Source organism: Eublepharis macularius, chromosome 11 (assembly GCF_028583425.1).
Source record: "Eublepharis macularius isolate TG4126 chromosome 11, MPM_Emac_v1.0, whole genome shotgun sequence".
NCBI lineage: Eukaryota > Metazoa > Chordata > Lepidosauria > Squamata > Eublepharidae > Eublepharis > Eublepharis macularius.
The window spans coordinates 50,455,878-50,472,052 of record NC_072800.1 but is presented as its reverse complement, the minus strand read 5'-3'; the positions used below and the strand labels follow the sequence as shown (position 1 = coordinate 50,472,052).

At 37.9% G+C, this 16,175-nt stretch overlaps 1 protein-coding gene across 1 annotated transcript in view; it reads left to right on the top strand.

Annotated features, from left to right (window-relative positions):
• Nucleotides 1-2,888: 2,888 nt before the first annotated feature.
• Nucleotides 2,889-16,175, top strand: part of LOC129338030 (pro-neuropeptide Y) — a 239,239-nt gene continuing 225,952 nt past the window's right edge. The window contains exons 1-7 of the mRNA XM_054992095.1: nucleotides 2,889-2,919; nucleotides 2,997-3,049; nucleotides 3,311-3,409; nucleotides 11,508-11,582; nucleotides 13,353-13,511; nucleotides 14,611-14,963; nucleotides 15,080-15,082. Coding sequence (XP_054848070.1) covers nucleotides 2,892-2,919; nucleotides 2,997-3,049; nucleotides 3,311-3,409; nucleotides 11,508-11,582; nucleotides 13,353-13,511; nucleotides 14,611-14,963; nucleotides 15,080-15,082 — 770 coding nt within the window. The 5' untranslated portion in view covers nucleotides 2,889-2,891. The remainder of the gene's footprint in view (nucleotides 2,920-2,996; nucleotides 3,050-3,310; nucleotides 3,410-11,507; nucleotides 11,583-13,352; nucleotides 13,512-14,610; nucleotides 14,964-15,079; nucleotides 15,083-16,175) is intronic.

The following is a 16,175-nucleotide window of genomic DNA, read 5'->3' as shown; positions in this document are numbered from 1 at the left end:
TAAACCTTAACATCTTGTAATTTTTTCCTGGAAGGACCATCTAGTCCAACCCCCTGCCCAATGCAGGAACAGCCTAAGCATCCCGGACAACTACTCATCTAGCCGCTTCTTGAGGACTGCTAATGAGGGGGATCCACCGCATCCCTAGACAGCCAATTCCACTGCTGAACTACTCTTAATGTGAAACAATTTTTCCTAATGTTTAGCCCATACCTTCCCTCCTGTAGTTTAAACCCATTGTCCTATCCTCTGCTGCCAACAAGAACAGCTCTCTTCCCTTCTCTAAGAGTAATCATGCCTCCGCTCAACCTTTTCTTCTCCAAATTGAACATTCCCAGGTCCCTCAGTCTTTCCTCGTAGGGCATGGTCTCCAAGCCCCTGATTATCCTGGTTACGCTTCTCTGCGCCAAGTCCAATTTGTCCACATCCTTTTTGAAGTGAGGCCTCTAGAACTGCACACAATACTCCAGGTGGGGCCTGACCAACGGGGACAATAGTGGGACAATGACATGTGATTTGGATATTATTCCTTTGTTAATTCACCCCCAAGATTATGTTTGCCTTTTTTGCTGCTGCATCATCACACTGAGTCCTCATATTTAGCTTTCTGTCTACCTGTATCCCAAGATCTTGTTCACGCACACTGCTACCCAGAAGTGTATCCTTTGTCCAGTAAGCATGCTTTGCATTTTTGTTACCCAGGTGGAGAACCTGGCACTTACCCGTGTTAAGTAACATCTTATTCAAATCTGCCCACTTTTCCAGGGTGTTCAGATCTTGATGTATTGTCGAAGGCTTTCACGGCCGGAGAACGATGGTTGATGTGGGTTTTCCGGGCTGTATTGCCGTGGTCTTGGCATTGTAGTTCCTGACGTTTCGCCAGCAGCTGTGGCTGGCATCTTCAGAGGTGTAGCACCAAAAGACAGAGTCTTTTGGTGCTACACCTCTGAAGATGCCAGCCACAGCTGCTGGCGAAACGTCAGGAACTACAATGCCAAGACCACGGCAATACAGCCCGGAAAACCCACATCAACCATTGTTCAGATCTTGTTGAATTCTATCTCTGTCTTCAAGAGTGTTTGCTACTCCTTCTAGTTTGGTGACATCTGCAGATTTAATGAGTAATCCCTTTGCACCGTTGTCCTGATCATTGATGCAAATAAGGAATCTTGTCAAAAGCTTACTGAAATCCATATAAACTACGCTGACAGCAATCCTGCAATCCAGTAAGCCTGTCATTTGATTTTAGAAGGAGATGAGGTTTGTCTGGCAGGTCCTGTTGGGGACAAATCCATGCTGACTTCCTCGTATCACCATGTTGTCTGTCAGATACTTGCATATTTATGCCTTTAATATCTGTTCCAGTATCTTCCTTGGGACAGAGGTCAGGCTGATACTGTAGTTCCCAGGATCATCCTTTTTTCCTTTCTTGTAGTTTGGGATGACATTTTCACTCCTCCAGTCTTCCAAAATATCACTTATCTTCCAAGAGGCCTTGGAAGGTGATTGACAAAGGGTCAGAAAGCTCTTTTGAAAGTTCTTTAAGCACTCTTGGTTGTACCCCATCTGGCCCAGGGGATTTGTACACATCCAGTGCAGCAAAGTGCTTCTCTACAGCTTCTCTGCCCATTTCCACCAGCAGCCCTGAACCATGCTTTGCCTACCACCATCTCTAGATGGGCCTGTTCTCTCCTTCAGGGAGAGAACTGAGGCAAAGTAGGTACTGAGCCTTTCTGTTTTCTCTGTCCATTCAGAGTTTCTCCATTTTCACCCAGCAATTGGGGTATCAACTCCTTCACTTTCCGTTTGCTCCTCACATATCTGAATAATGTCTTTTTGTTATGGCGAGCCCCCCTGGCTAGTCAGCTCATTCTGAGCTTTGGTAACTGATAGGCTGCCCTTCAGTGCCTAACTACTACTAGATACACTTCTTTGGATGCATTTCCTTCCCTCCATTTCTTGAACATGTCATTTTTCCTTCTTAGCTCATCACAGACCTCTTTGTTCGCCCACATTGGCATCTTGGATCTACCCCATTTCTATTCTGCTGGGATGGTGACAGCTTGAGCCTGCAACAGCTCCTCTTTTAGGAGAGCCCACCCTTCACTTGCTCCTTTCCCCTCCAGCATTCCTGTCCATGGAATAACTCATCATATCTCTAAGTTTATTAAAGTTTGCCCTACTAAAATCTAACCTGTGTGTTTTCCTACAAACTCCCTTGGTACCCCACAGCAAAAGGAACTCTAGGAGGACATGATCACTTATCCATAAGGTTCCCACCATCTTTATCCCATCAACCAACTCTTTCTTGCTGGTTATTATCAAGCCCAGTATGGCTGAGCCCCTCGTCTCCCACCATTTGAGAAAGGAAGTTGTGGGCCAGGTAGTTCAGGAAGTTGTGTGATTCTGGACACGTAGCAGAGTTGGTCCCCACCCCCCCTGCTCATATCAGGGAAGTTGAAGTCTCCCATAACAACAAGGTCATGTTTCTTGAATATCTTATTAATCGGCTCGTGGAGAGCAGAACCATCTCATCTCTTTGGTCAGGTGATCTATAACATACCTTCTCTCCCTTTCCACTGGGTTATCTCTCTCCTCCTCTAGTATTTCCTGACAATCTAGCCCTTTTCTCACATACCACACCACTCCACCTCCTCTATGACTCTTCCTGTTCCTGAATAACTCATACCCATCCACTACTGTATTCTAGTCATGTAGAAGCTGGGGCTGCTGATTCCCCGTTCATTGTCAAGACTGGCAAATCAGCAAATAGGTGTTGGGCTTGGGTGGCAAATGAAAGCTGGTGGTCAAATGTTTTTTCATGTTTAGTCTGGGTGACTCACTGATTTTTCTGACTCTGAATGCTTTTCACTTTTCAGACTCTTGTCAGTATGGAGGAGGATTCACAATATAATAAAGGTATACACATGAATATTATATCAGTTTTCCCCTCAATTCTGAAAGCATTATTTGACTTGAATTCCTTTCCTCTACAGTTGAAGATGTAATTGGCTGCCATGTGGAAGACGCAGTAACATTTTGGGCACAGGTAAGGTTGGGCCCCTGGGATGCGGAAAAGATACTTGATGGCAAAAAAATGGAATTCAAGACCATTCTTGCCAAATATGAATGCCTATACTATCCACTATAGTGTGCTTAATTCTTAGAGTTGAGGGGAACATCTTTGTTTATTGTTTTATATATATTACATTTGTGAATCTTGTTGTTTAGCAGTCTTTTTATCCAAGTAATAAATAAATAAATGCCTTTCATGTGAGAACTGACTTTGTTTTCAACTTGTGCTATTTAGAACATTAATAGACATCATGACATCTTGAAGACTAGCTGTGCTCTAGGTGAAATTTGTCCTCAAGCCAGTTCTGTTTTTGGTAATCCTGATCTTGCCAAGGTAGGTTATTCATATGGTTTCTTCATTTACTTAAATATGAAAAATATCAGTTGATACTATTTGCAAATAGACCCCTAAGTAGACTAACAGTCCCATCCAAAGAAGAGCTACACTTTTTGAAGTCCATTGAAGTCAGCGGATTTTGAGGGGTACAGCTCTGCAATGTATAGTCTGGCTCTCATATGGTGAAGAATGGGTTGGCAGACTATTGAAGTGGTAGAATGGACTGCACCACTTCTGACCGAAGGATTCCATGTTTTTGAGTATTCCTTTGTATAAAAAGCTCCATGCAAACAAATAATCCACCAAGTAAGAAGAAGAGTTCTCCCACATTGTCTTTACTTTCTGTGCTGGTTTCCTATTTGCAGAGGCTTCTTACCTTGGAACAGATTTCAAAATCATCTCAAGATGATGTGATTTGTCTTATTTTCTGACTTCATTCATACCCTGCCTTTCACCCCAGTGGGGACTCATCATTATACTCTGCTTCATTTTATCCTCACAACAACTCTAAGGTGGATTAGGCTGAGACTGTATGTCTGGCCAAAGTTTTGGGAGTATTTCTGTCATAGAAAGTTTTAATGCTTGAGCATTTTCAAATACTTGTTGTAAATTATTCCAGATTTTTCTGTTTTAGAGAGAAAGTGTTGTTCCTTTTCATATTAAGAATATTAAGCATATAGTCTTACAAGCATGAAAACATCTATGAGTAAAAATTTTGATGGTTAAAAGGACTGAAAACTAGAACTCTGTTCCACATTTAGCATTGCATGATGTAGATAGATAGATTGCATGGAAGTTTCCAGTCTGAAATGTTTGTTATAGCTGAGGCCCAGAGATCTAGTATAGAGTATTCAGACACCCCACTAGGGTTTTTTGAACAGTCAATCTTTATATCATATTGCAGTTTGGTTTTGCAAGATCTTTCAGTTTCAAATGTTGGGTCATTAGGGGTTGATCGCTGCTGTTTAGAAAAACCAACAGCCTCCTAGCTCCCTAGGGTATGCAGAAGAACCATTTGTCTAGTCTAAGATTAAAAGTTAGACTAAGATTAGTCTAGTCTAAGATTAAAAGTTAGTTGATCAGTTTTATATTAAACTTTGTCAGTTGTTCCTTTGGTAAACTATTGGCATTCTTCGAAATTAATTTTTAAATTGAAGTTACAGAACTAACAGTGCAATCCTATGGAGAGTTACTCCAGTCTAAGACCATTGACTTCAATGCGCTTAAACTGGAGTAACTGTGCATAGGATTACACTGTCTCCTGGCTGTAACTAGTCTTTATAATAAAACAATAATGCTTTTGGAATACTGACCCAAATTGGTGGTCCATATATGAAGTGTGTCCCTAAGTGTACATTTTTTTAAATTAAACTTTTATTGGGAAAGTATTCAACAGGTCCAGTTATAACAGAAAAAAAGTAAAGTTTTCAAAATACAAAACATAATTACAATTATAGGTTTGTATACAAGATTCTTAAATTGTTAGGTACAATGTTTTAGCAACTAAGTGTCAAGGATGCTCTGATATATTGGATTTGAAGGGTATAGGTCATTGCTAGCAATAAATTCAAAAAAAGGTTCCCATTTTTCATAGAAAGATGATGTTCCTGTATGTAGTGTATTTTGTTGTATATTATATGTTATTTTTTCAGTTATAAATTGATCCCACACTTCTGTGAGCCATTGATCTGTGGTAGGAGGTAGCTGTTTATTCCATTTTGTTGCTATTAAAGTTTTAGCCACTGCCAATAAACTCTCAAATTAATTCTCGTCTTATTGTCGGTATGTTGCTGTCTTGCCAGTAATCTAAAAAGATTATTAGGGGCTTTAAGGGTATCTTATAACCTGTTACTTGTTCGATTTGGTAAACAATTTCTCTCAAAAATTTCTTAATTGTAGGACATTGCCACCAACACTGTGCATATGAACCAATTGCACCACAATTCTTCCAACAGATAGGTGAATTAGTAGGATATATTGTTGATAATTTGCTAGGTGTAAGAAACCAACGTGTCATTATTTTAAAAGTTTGAAGTTTCGTGTTTATTGATTGGGAATTAAGTGTGTTTGAAGACCAAATTTTCTTCCATTGTTCTTGCATGATAATTATTTTACAATCTTGTTGCCATTTATTTTGATAATTATATAATGTAGGTTTGCTGTGGTTTATAACAATTCTATATATTTTGGAAGTGGTTCCTTTTTCTTTTTATTTAAAATTTCTTCAAATTTAGTTCTTTGAGCTTGCATGATTCCTTTTAACTTGATTTGGTTTGCCATATGCTGTAGTTGTAGGTAAGAAACCCATGGGATTGAGCTATTCATTTGTTTTTCTAGATTTATTTTTAGTAAAAGACCTTTTTGTGTGGATATATCCATTAATCTTACATTGTCTAATAATTTCCACTGATTACAACTGGGTTTTTTAGTCCCTGTCGGGAACCATTCTTGTGAACGAATGGTGGAATATCTTGATATCGTAGGCATTAACCTTGTTCTATGTTTATCCCATGTTTTAAGTAGACTTGATAAGAAAATATTGTCGTGTATTTGTGTTGGGCATAAGTTGTGTCTGCTCCATAATACTTCTTGTAAAGACAACGGGTTGCATAAGGATTCCAAAATTTGTGTCCAAGTTGTATCTGTTTTGTTTTCTAGAATTTGGGTTACTTTAGAGAGTTGAATGAAGATTAGGTACATTGATATGTCAGGATAGTTAAAGCCACAATTATGAGCACTTTGTCAAAGTATTTTAAATGCAATTTGAGTTTTTTTATAATTCCAAAGAAAATTATTAAGTAACATTTGCCATTGTTTCAGTAGATTTTGAGGGATTGATATAATCAATATACAGAACAAGAAAATCAATTTAGGAAGTATAAAGGCCTTAATTAAATAAAACCTATCGTACCAGGAGTGCGATTGTTTATTCCAATTCAACGTATCTTTATTTCCTTGATTTTTAATAGATTATATTTTATAATCTGGTCTAATTTAGCAGGGATATTAACACCTAAATATGGTAAATATTTGTCTTCCCATTGATATTTATATTTGATTTTATTTTTTGTTGTTGATTATGGTAGGTTTATAGGTAAAATTGTTGATTTTGAAGCGTTTATTTTTAGACTAGATATTTGGGGGAAGTTCTCAAGTATTTTTTGCAGTTCGGAGAGAGTTTCTTCAGGTTCAGTGATATATAAAAGCATGTTGTCCGCAAGCATGCTAATTTTATACGTTTTAGAAGCTAGTTTTATTCCGTGGATTAAATTACTGCTACGAATAGTTTTCAGCTAATGGCTCTAGTGCCAAAGTAAAAAGAAGGGGGTGAAAGTGGGCACCCCCTGCCTGGTACCTTTGGCTAATTTTAATTCTGATGAGGACAAATTATTAACCTTAACTTGTGCCTTTGCTTGTGAGTAGATTGTAGTTAGTGCTTTAGGGATTTTTGTTCCAAAACCCATGTGATTCATAATGGAGTAAAGATAAGTCGTTTCAAGGGAATCAAAGGCTTTTTCAGCATCTAATGAAAGTAATAGTGATTTGGTTTGATTTTGTCTGCTAGTAGCCAACGTTTTATGTATGTTATCTGTGATGTCTCTACTTCATATAAAACCTGATTGGCCATTCTTAAAAGAAGTGATCAATGGGGTTTTGAGGGATCAAAGGATCCCAGATACTTGGAGTGAAGCCAATATATCATTGATCCCTAAAGAAGGACAAGATTTGACTAATGTTAAAAATTACAGACCTATTTCGTTACTCAATAATGATTATAAAATTTTTGCGAAGATTTTGGCGGAAAGAGTAAAGGGATGGCTATCGGAAGTTATTGAGGAGGAACAAGCTGATTTTCTACCAAATAGACAAATCAGAGACAACTTAAGGACAGTTATAAATGCTATTGAATACTATAACAAGCGATGTGATAAGGAGGTTGGTTTCTTCTTTGTGGACGCTGAAAAAGCATTTGATAATTTGAACTGGGACTTTATGTTTGCCACCATGGAGCAACTACAAATGGGGGAAAGATTCATAAGAGCAGTGAGAGAAATCTATAGAGACCAGAGTGCAGCAATTGTGGTGAATGACGAGGTGACTAAGAAACTGATTATAGGTAAAGGTACCAGACAAGGTTGCCTGTTGTCTCCATTGTTGTTTATTTTGGTTTTGGAAATATTGATGATACAGATTCGAGAAGATAATGCAATCCGTGGAATAAAAATAAAAAACTTTTCCTATAAGGTTAGAGCATTTGCGGATGACATAATGCTAATTGTGGAAGATCCAATTGAGAACATGCCAAAGGTAATGGAGAAAATTAAGGAATTTGGAGATTTGGCAGGATTTTATGTAAACAAAAAGAAGTCAAAGATATTATGTAAAAATATGACTAAACAAAAACAACAGCTACTAACGGAAATAACAGATTGTGAAGTAACAAGTAAGGTGAAATATCTGGGAATTGAACTGACTGCAAAGAATATAGATCTATTCAAGAACAATTATGAGAAACTGTGGACTCAGATAGAGCAAGATTTGATTAAATGGAATAGACTGAATTTGTCATGGTTGGGAAGAATTGCAGTAGTTAAGATGAAGGTGTTGCCAAGAGTGATGTTTTGTTACAAACAATACCAATTATTCGGGATTCTAAGCAGTTTGAAAAATGGCAGAGGAAAATATCGGACTTTGTGTGGGCAGGCAAGAAGCCTCGAGTGAAAATGAAAGTATTACAGGACGTAAAAGAGAGAGGTGGAATGCAACTGCCCAATCTAAGACTTTATTACGATGCAATCTGTTTGGTGTGGTTGAAAGACTGGATGACGCTGAAAAATCGCAAGTTACTAGCCTTAGAAGGATATAAAAAAATATTTGGATGGCATGCATATTTGTGGTATGACAAAGTAAAAGCAGACTCTATGTTTTTACACCATTATATTCGGAGAAGCCTCTTCACAATTTGGAAGAAGTACAGAGATTACCTGCAGGAAGGAATTCCCTCCTGGGTGGTTCCTTACGAAGTAATAGACCCGAGAACTGTTGATAAAGAACAACAACGTTTAACATACAAGGAGATAACACGAATCGAATGTTCTAAACTAAGAATAAAGACGCAAGATGAGTTGTCTCCAAGTTACGATTGGTTTCAATATAGACAGATTAGAGATCTTTATAATTTGGACTGTGCAAAGGGAGGGGTAAGAATGGAGAATTCGGAATTAGAAGAGGTAATTCTACAAGAGGATAAAAAGGAAATCTCTTAAGACTTACAAAGTGCTGTTAAAATGGTACACAGAAGATGAGACAGTTAAAGTGCAAATGGTGAAGTGGGCTATAAACTTTAATAAAGAAATAACAATGGAAGCGTGGGAATATTTGTGGAAAAATACGATGAAGACCACGACATGCGCTAATATTAAAGAGAATGTCTACAAAATGATTTACCGTTGGTATCTGACACCAAAGAAAATTGCACTAGGGAATTTGAATATGTCTTAATAAATGCTGGAAATGTAAAAAGCGTGAAGGATCTCTGTACCATATGTGGTGGACTTGCGAGGTAGCTAGGCAGTACTGGGGGGAAATAATAAGAGTGATAACTGAGATTTTACAATTTCAAGTTAATAAGAACCCAGAACTCCTGCTACTGAACTTGGGAATGGAGGATATTCCAGCACGATATAGGACATAGCTATTTTACATGACAGCAGCGGCTAGACTTTTGTATGCGCAAAAATGGAAAGTACAAGAAGTGCCAACTATCGAGGACTGGATTTACAAATTGCTGTACATGGTGGAAATGGACAAAACGACAAGGAAACTGAGAGACCTTGATCCAGGACAGTTTAACATGGATTGGGAGAAGCTGAAACAATATTTGGTGAAAAAATGGGAGGTGGGAGAACTGTGGCAGTTTGAAAATTACTGAAATATAATAAAAGAAGAGGGAAGTGACTTTACCGGGGGGAGGAAAGTTAAAGGAGAATTCTAAGCAACTATTTTATTTGACTAGTATATATAGTACTAAGTAATAGAGGTGTTATTATAAGGATAGAAATTAACTAATTTTATTTCTGGCAGATAACTATATAATGGAGAAATTATATAATCAAAATAGAATGAATATAAGATATGTAGAAGGAAGTAAAGAATAACATATAGAGTATAAGTTAAATTGATTGACTTGTATTGTACGTATACAATGTTTATAGAAGTACTCAAAGCTATGTAGAATGAGGGACAAATTGTTTGTCCCATATTGATGAGATTAGGATGTAAGACAGAGTATAGAGTACAAAATTAGATAAATGATGATTATTATTAAAGAATATATGCCAGGAATGTAATATTTAGCGGATAAGGAACAGAGATAACACTGTGTTATAATAGACAAGCTTAGAAGAGAATGAAAGTATATGTTTAACAGAATAAAATAAGGTTGAAATGAGTAGGGGAAAAAATAGAGAAGGGGTTGGAAAACTGTTGGAAGTCAACAAAAGGGGGGGAAAGGGAGGGGGTTAGAACTGGAATATTTAAAGGAAATTGATTGTAATGAGTATAATATTGATTTCTAATCCAATAAAATTTTTTATAAAAAAAATATATATATATAAAACCTGATTGGTCCTGCTGTATATATTGACCTCTACTTAAACGTGTAATTATTGAGGTAAATGATTTATAATCTTGATTTAATAACGATATAGGGTGATATGAAGTTGGATTAAGAGGATTTTTATTTGCTTTTGGGGTTACAATTATAGTGTCTTCACTCCATGATAGGGGTTGTGAACTGGTTTCTAATAAATTATTATTTACTTCCGTTAAAAGTTGAGTGAGATTTGGTGCGAATTTTTATAAAATTCCGATGGAAAACCATCAGAGCCTGCAGTTTTATTATTTTTCAATTTTTTTATTGCTTACTTCTTGAGTTTCTTTAGTTGTGATTGGATTATTTAGTAATTGACAGTGTTCTTCACTGTTTTATTAGTTTCTTATTGCTTAAATTTTTTTAATTTGTTCCATGGAGGGTTTTTCAGAAGTGTATAAATTTTCATAATATTCTTTAAAAATTTTCGTGATATCCTCTGGTTTGTTACAAATTTTGCCTTTAGGATCTTGAATTGCTGCTATTGTTCTAGAGGCTCTTCTTTCTTTTACTCTCCAAGCTAATATTTTTAGTTGTTTAGATGAGGAAATTCCATGTTTTTATTTCAAATAAAGTAGGGTTTTTTTATATTTGATTTGCTTCTATTGTTTCCAATAATTTGCGTTCATTTATTAATTTACGATATATTTTTATTACCCTTTCTTTGTTGCTGTTCGGTTTGATATTATCCAATATGATTTGTTTTTGTAGTTTTTCCCTTTTATTTTCATAGGCTGAAAGCGATATAAGATGTCCTCTTACTACTGCCTTTAAGGCGTCCCATTTTATATGTGGGAGTATGTCTGGGGACAGGAGTTACTGTCTTTTAAATAATTTTCTATAGCCTGCTCTATGTTTGTGTTGAATAATAATGCTTTGTTTAATGTCCAATACCTATCTGTTTTAGTGTGTGGATTTAATGTGATAGTACAGGTTGTCCATGCACGGTCAGACCAAGTAATGTTCCCAGTGCCTGAGCTAATTATGTTTTTTTTTATACCTTCTGTAACCAATATGTAATCAATTCTGGTATGAGTGTTATGTCTTGATGAGTAATACATGTAATCTTTTTCCTGTCCCTGCATTATTAATCGCCAAATGACTACTGAATTGTATTTTTTCAATTGTGTTGCCAATTCAGTATCTTGTGATGTATTTTTAGTTTTATTTTGTTTATGATGTGGTTTATCCAATCCCTAGTGTACATTAGAAGTTTTCTCACGAGCTAGTACTACACTAGATAGTTTTATACAGTTAGGCCTGTTTACTGCTTTTAGAAGCAACCTGTGTTTTTATTCTAAGTGGTAAGGTTTAAGCAAATAGCATATCGTTGTGAATTATTGAATTGGCGACGTGAGTAAAATGACTTGTTATAGATGGTCATGAATTTTATTTTCTATTGTGTGCAGTGATACTTACAACTGATTTTGTTTTGAACTACAGGTTTATGGTGGGTGCTTTTCTGAAGATAAATGCTGGTACAGATGCAAAGTACAACAGGTTGTCAGCGATGAAAAGGTAAGAAAAAGTTTCTGACTAGCCATTTGACTTTTTATGTTGTGGTTTGGGAGTGATATGGGCTCATAAATAAAGTACTGCCAAAAAGTTGTGGAGCTTTTAAATTCACACTCTAAATTTCTCAGTGAACGCTTCTCATTTATTTTACCTTGCATTGCTTCAGCACTGAATGAAACATAGAAACATAGAGCTGGAAGTGACCTCAAGAGTCATCTAGTCCCACCCCTGCACAATGCAGGAAATTCACAGCTACTTCCTCCCCACTCCCCCAGTGACCACTGCTGCATGCCTAGAGGAAGGCAAAAAACCTTCAGGATACCTGGTCAATCTGACCTGGAAGAAAATTCCTTCCTGACCCCAAAGTGGCGATTGGCATTACCTGGGTATATAAGGAGGGGCTACGAGAGCCTAGGACTGGGTCATCCCTTCCTACCCTCTCTCTCATGATCTTCCTGAATTCATACTGAGTCATAGAACCTTTGAGGAAGGAGAGCCTATGACTTCCTGAAGAAGCCTGTTCAACTGAGAAACTGCTCTGTCAGGAAGTCCTTGTTAATGTTTAGCTGAAACTGAGTTAATTTTTGATTTAATTTTAACCCTCTTGGTTCTGGTCTGACCCTCTGGGGCAAAACAATTCCACTCCTCTCTGACAGCCCTTAAAATACTTGAAGATGTTTATCATACCACCTCTTAGTTGTCTCTTCTCTAGGCTAAACATGCCCAGTTCCTTCAGCCTTTCCTTATAGAACTTGATCTCCTGACACGTTGTCATCTTTCTTGTCCTCCTTTGGACATGCTCCAGTTTCTTAACATCCTTCTTAAACTGTGGTGCCCCAAATTGAACACAGTACTCCAAGTGAGGTCTAAACAGAGCAGAGTAAAGTGATACATCTGGACACTATACTTTTGATCTGGATGCTATACTTCTGTTAATGCTGCCCAAAATCACATGTGCCTTTTTAGCTACCACATCACACTGCTGACTCATGCTCAATGTATGATTTACTAAGAACCCCTAGATCCTTTTCACATGTACTACTGCCAAGACAAGTATCCCCCATCCTGTAATTATGCCTTTGATTTTTCCTACCTACATGCAGAAATTTGCATTTATCTCTGTTGAAATTAATTTTATTAGTGTGGCCCAGTTATCCAGCCTGTCAAAATGATCCTGAATCTTGATTCTGTCTTCTACTGCATTTGCTATCCCTCCCAATTTAGTATTATCTGCAAATTTAATGAGCATCCCCTCTATTACATCCAAGTCATTTATAAAAATGTTGAATGACACAGGGCCTAGGACAGATTCCTGAGGCACTCCACTTGTCACTCCTCTCCAAGAGGATGAGGATCCATTTACAAGCACTTACAAATCCACCTAACAGTAGTAGGATCCAAACTACATGTTACCAACTTGTCAACAAGAATATCATGTGGAACTGTATCAAAAGATTTACTGAAATCAAGATAAACTGTATGTCCACAGCATTCCCCCGATTAAAATTAATTTTGATTTCAAGCAACTTTTTGTAGACTGCTAAAATGAAAATCATAAGGTTGGGGGCAGGGGGGTTGTACTTTTTAAAGGGTTGATCTGGGCTGAGATTCTTTCTTTTTAATAGACAGTTTACTTGGAAATACATAGCTGTCTTTGGTGTTGATTGTCCCAGGGTCTGATTCTTAACTATTCATTTAGATTATACTTAGATACAATTAGTATCATGAATTATAACTTCATTGGGTAACTGGCTTTTCTTTGAATTGCTTCAGTGTCAGGTTTTATATATTGACTATGGAAACTCTGAGACTCTTAACCGTTCAGAAATAGTTGAAATTCCTGTGGACTTGCAGTTTCCTGGTGTGGCAAAAAAGTATAGACTGTGGGGATTACAGATTCCACTTAATCAAGATTTGGTTCAGTTTGACCAGGTGAGCAAGTCTTTCGTTTTTCATGTACTGTTTAATTGTCAAGCCTCTTCCATTACAGAAGGGCTATAGAAGATCCCAGAATTTGGAATCAGGAAGCAAAAGAGCAGCTTGATTTCTGTTGCTTTATACTAATTAAATATTTCACATTGTGGCATTTTTGTGTCCTTTTAGAAATATGATAAGATGACATTTATTTTCTCTCTAAATTTTAGAGGTGATGAGTTGTGTTCCCTGTTTATTTTGAAGATGTATAGCTATATGAAGAGTCTGTTTTCTGACAAGGATGATGAATCAATGTAGATGAATTGCATAGAACCCAGACAAGGAGATCCAATATGTGCTGTTTATCAAAATTCTTTTGAACACCGTTATGTAATTGTATCTTTTACGTTTTGTATAACGGATTGTTCCTTCAGTAATCTGCATGTTGAACTAGGGATAAACTAGAGATAATGGTGTCCATGGGGATGTATTGCTATTTAGAAAGCAGAGAGTTTCACTTAGGGAACTCCTTTCAGCAGTGCCATGGAGGCCTGATTCTGGTCAGGACCACTGCAGGGGAGGATTTCCTGCCTCCCACTGTGCTGTTTTTCTGACCTGAAATGGTCTTATGGGTGTTGTTTGCTGACACGCACCCTCCAGCACTGGTTCCAGACAGAAAAACAGGGTAGGAGCCCCTTCTCTGCGCATGCTGCAGTGGTCCGTGCCAGAATCAGGGCCCCATAGCTCTTTTGAAAAGAGTTATTGCTGCTTCAAAATAGCACTGTATCCCCAGGACAGACTCAGGGACATTGTCACATCTAATGTGGCCCAAAGCCATGCAAATTGATGGAAGTCCCAGTCCTCACCATTGGAAGTCTCTTAACTTTGGCTTTGGAGACTTCTTTGAGTACTGTCCCAAACACTTGAAGCTTCTCAGTAGCTATAAGAGCTAAAACTTTATTTTACAATCCAAAAACCAGGATGTCAACTGTTGGGCCTGACAGATACATAGAAATATTTTCTACTTGTACAACATGAGTGCAAACATGCTTTATGTGAGTGCTCCCACACAATCATGTGAACTATTTGATAACATTTTATAAAACTTGTTTTTCAGGGGAGGAAGTTCCTGAATAGCTTGATTTTTGAAAAAGAAGTGAAAACAAAATGCAAAGGGACATATGATGGTACTGTTCTTGCCATGGCAGAATGCGGCGTACTGAATATTGGGGAAGAAATGGTTAAGAAGGGATTTGCTGAAAGATCCAAGAGTCCCATAAATAGTAACAACTGTGATATTAAAGTAGATTCCTCCAAATCCGTGTCAAGGAATACAAAACCAACAACTCCAGTATGGTCAGACAGAGTTATCCATCCAGCAAGCAATAGAGTTAAAGGGGGCTTTGAGGATCATATGCCTCTGAATGGTTGGAATGAAAATAATACTACAAATCATGTGCCATTTACCAAGTAAGCCACGCTGGGAAACTGAAAGTATTTCCAGTCTATTGTATATAATACATGCTTATGAGGGCATTTGGGTCTCAAGCCTGTATTAATCGCTAATATATGGGGACTGGTTATAGCTGGCAATGAAAAGTGTCATTTGTGTGTCTGGAGGGACTTTATTAACCATGTTCTTGTGTAAATTCCTTGAAAACTGGTTCAAGAACTAAGCTTTGATGTTCACAGTCTTGGAGAAAGTCACGTTGTTGAATCCTTTCCAGAGTATTGTTCACTCTCATGTAAACTTCAGTAGTTAACAGTAATTGCAATCTCCTTTTGGGGCTTAGTCTACCTCCAAGTGATGCTTCTCTCAAAAAGTGTAGCGTTAACGAAAGGTGTGTGTAGTCCCCCACAGATTCCTGTCCATTCAGTCATTTATTCTGCCAGTGCAGATGGAGCTCAATTTCTCTCACTCCCTTAGGCCACAGGCTGAAGGGAAGCAAGTGACAGGACCCTTGATTCCCTATAGCCTTACTCCCAACTAGCTGAAATGAAGGCTTGTGCTTGTTGTATTTTAAAGGTCAGTGATGTTGGAATAAGAATACCAGGCCACTGCCTGGCACCCCCACGAGCTTTGGGGCGGGGCAGGGGGTAAATGAGGTGCTGAACGAACATGATGTTGGTGCATCGGCCACTGTTCTAGAAACTGGTATTGTCATAATTCCCAGTGTCAGCTGCTGTCTTGTCTGGATTTTCACATGGATGTGATGTCAATGTGTTGCACAACATCATTTCAGCCCCACCATCCACGGTTTCTTCTATTGGCCCAGATGCAAGAGCAGGTGGGAGGGTTGGACCACTGGGAGATCACGCACCCAACGTGGGCAGATGACATGCCTATGTTGGAAAGAGGCATTTGCCTTGGAGGAACTGTGTCAGAGCTTTTCTTGGACTCCTGCTTCAGGTGGTAAGTAAGAGGGAGGTGCCCAAATGCCTCCCTCAACATAGAAAAGTAATGTGGGGGTGTAGGGGGATATGGACTAAAATTCTGTTGGACATGCTGGTTTTCTATGGGAAGGGTGAGTTTATTAGGGCGAAGGGGAAGTATTCACATGGATTCAAAATTTCAGTATTCAAAATTTCAGTTATCCACCTTTTGCATAAAGTAGTGCAAAGAAAGAAGTTACGTTACTTGATTTTAGTGACACCAAATAGAGGTTATGGCTTGATGGTAGA